Below are 1845 nucleotides of genomic sequence, written 5' to 3'. Positions count from 1 at the left end.
TACACTTTATAAAAATCACCATCTGTTATCATGTTGATGACATTTTCTTACTTTCTTTTTTCTCTCTTTTCTTCCTCAATTTTCTTTGACATCAAACACGTAAATAATTAGTCAGTAAAGCGTAGAGATTATAATTTCATAGGAATTCACTTTGAAAATATCCAATACAGTATATGTTTTCAAGTGGCATTTCAGTAATTAATCAATCATCCAAAATAGTGTGTGTTGTATTGTGGCAGAAATACTGTTGATTAAATTACTAAAATGTCACATTACTTTCAGGACTGGAGCACCTGCAGTATCAAGTTTGATACACAAATTTTTAACAGTTTAACTGTACTATTAAAAATATTTTTAAGTAATTATGCATTGTTTCAACACAGAAAGTATTTATTTTAAAAAATTACAAGCAATATTGATGTTATTCTTACCATAACTTCTCCAAAATTAGCAAAAGTTTTCCTGAAAAAAATGTGTGGATGACCTCAAGTCAGCAGACATTTTGAAAAGGCAAAATAATAATAATAATAATAAATTCCACTTCCTGCAGTACATTTTTCATCCACCAGAGAGCAGAATACAGGTTTCATGATATACAACAGGTTTTTGAGGAAAATATTGATCACATTGATAAAATAAAGATCACAGAATCCTGCGTAGCAAAATGATAAAAATGGCGATATAGTCAGAAACTCTGATACCTGTGGATGTGTCAGACATCAACAAACTCTCTCATAAAAAACAACAAAAAAAATCTTGAAACGTCATAAAAATCAATGAATTTTGTTTTGAAGAAATGATGGACTTGTCTCAGAAAAAGTTTCCTAAAGTTGGGTTCTGATAAACTGGAGGAAATGCTGCACGCGTTCCAGTTTGTCTTTTGTTGTTTTTAATTTTGAACTTGTCTGCTACGTGACAAACCTTTTTTTTTATGCTGACCATGTTGTTTTGTGTCTGCAGAGTCACCGTCACAGCCATGTGCAACATGGACCTGAGTCGATTTCCTCTGGACACACAGACGTGTTCGTTGGAGATTGAGAGCTGTAAGTGGGCCCACAGCTTCATTTTCAGAAAGTTTCATGAGAAACAGAGAAAAGTTGGATTGTTTTGGTTTTGAATCTTTGTTCGGTAAACAAAATGATCATTTTCAGGGTTTTATGGTTTAAGAAAAAAATGAAAATAATTAATTTGCTGACAGTAAAACATTAAAAAATGTATCAGTCTAAAGATGGTTTAGAACCAATTTTAATGACAGATTATTGACACTTTTTTGTGGTCACTGAATAACTGTCACTAATCTAGAATAATTAAAGCCAACAAACAGAAGATATGTCCAGTAAATTCATCCACTAAATCAGAAATATTCCTCAGAAGCATTGATTTATTGTCTTTCAATATATGAGTTAATGAAATTATCAAACAAGACTTGTACCTTCTAATCCAGTGTTTTTCAACCCTGGTTGTCAAGACACACTGTCCTGCAGCTTTAAGATGTTTCCCTGCTTCAACACAGCTGATTTCAATTGATGGTTGATTAACAGGCTTTTGTTGAACTGCAGTCATTTGAATCAGGTGTTAAAGCAGGGAAACTTCTAAAACCTGCAGGGAAGTGTGCCTTGAGGACCAGGGTTGGGAAACACTGTTCTAATCAGAGCTCCATTAAAGACACAGTGTGTAGGATTTTGTCAATTCTTTTAGCAGAAATTGAGATAATCACTAATGACAATAATAAAAAACATGTCTAATCATTGCAGACAAAGACCTTGTCTGTGTCCAAAACGACAGGCCGGGTCCTCCGGAGCACCCAGACTACCCGGTCGTGGCGGGCCGGGTCCTTGGTAGACC

At 34.3% G+C, this 1845-nt stretch overlaps 1 protein-coding gene across 1 annotated transcript in view; it reads left to right on the top strand.

Annotated features, from left to right (window-relative positions):
• The window catches only part of LOC106534370 (gamma-aminobutyric acid receptor subunit rho-1), a gene marked incomplete in the record, with an annotated part of 24245 nt that overhangs the window by 16396 nt on the left and 6004 nt on the right, over positions 1-1845 (top strand). Inside the window, 1 exon segment of the mRNA XM_014030990.1 lies at positions 961-1043. Coding sequence (XP_013886444.1) covers positions 961-1043 — 83 coding nt within the window.

Source organism: Austrofundulus limnaeus, unplaced genomic scaffold (assembly GCF_001266775.1).
Source record: "Austrofundulus limnaeus strain Quisiro unplaced genomic scaffold, Austrofundulus_limnaeus-1.0 Scaffold1154, whole genome shotgun sequence".
Classification (NCBI taxonomy): domain Eukaryota; kingdom Metazoa; phylum Chordata; class Actinopteri; order Cyprinodontiformes; family Rivulidae; genus Austrofundulus; species Austrofundulus limnaeus.
The sequence above is the reverse complement of the archived record's forward strand: the minus strand, read 5'-3'. Positions and strand labels throughout refer to the sequence as shown.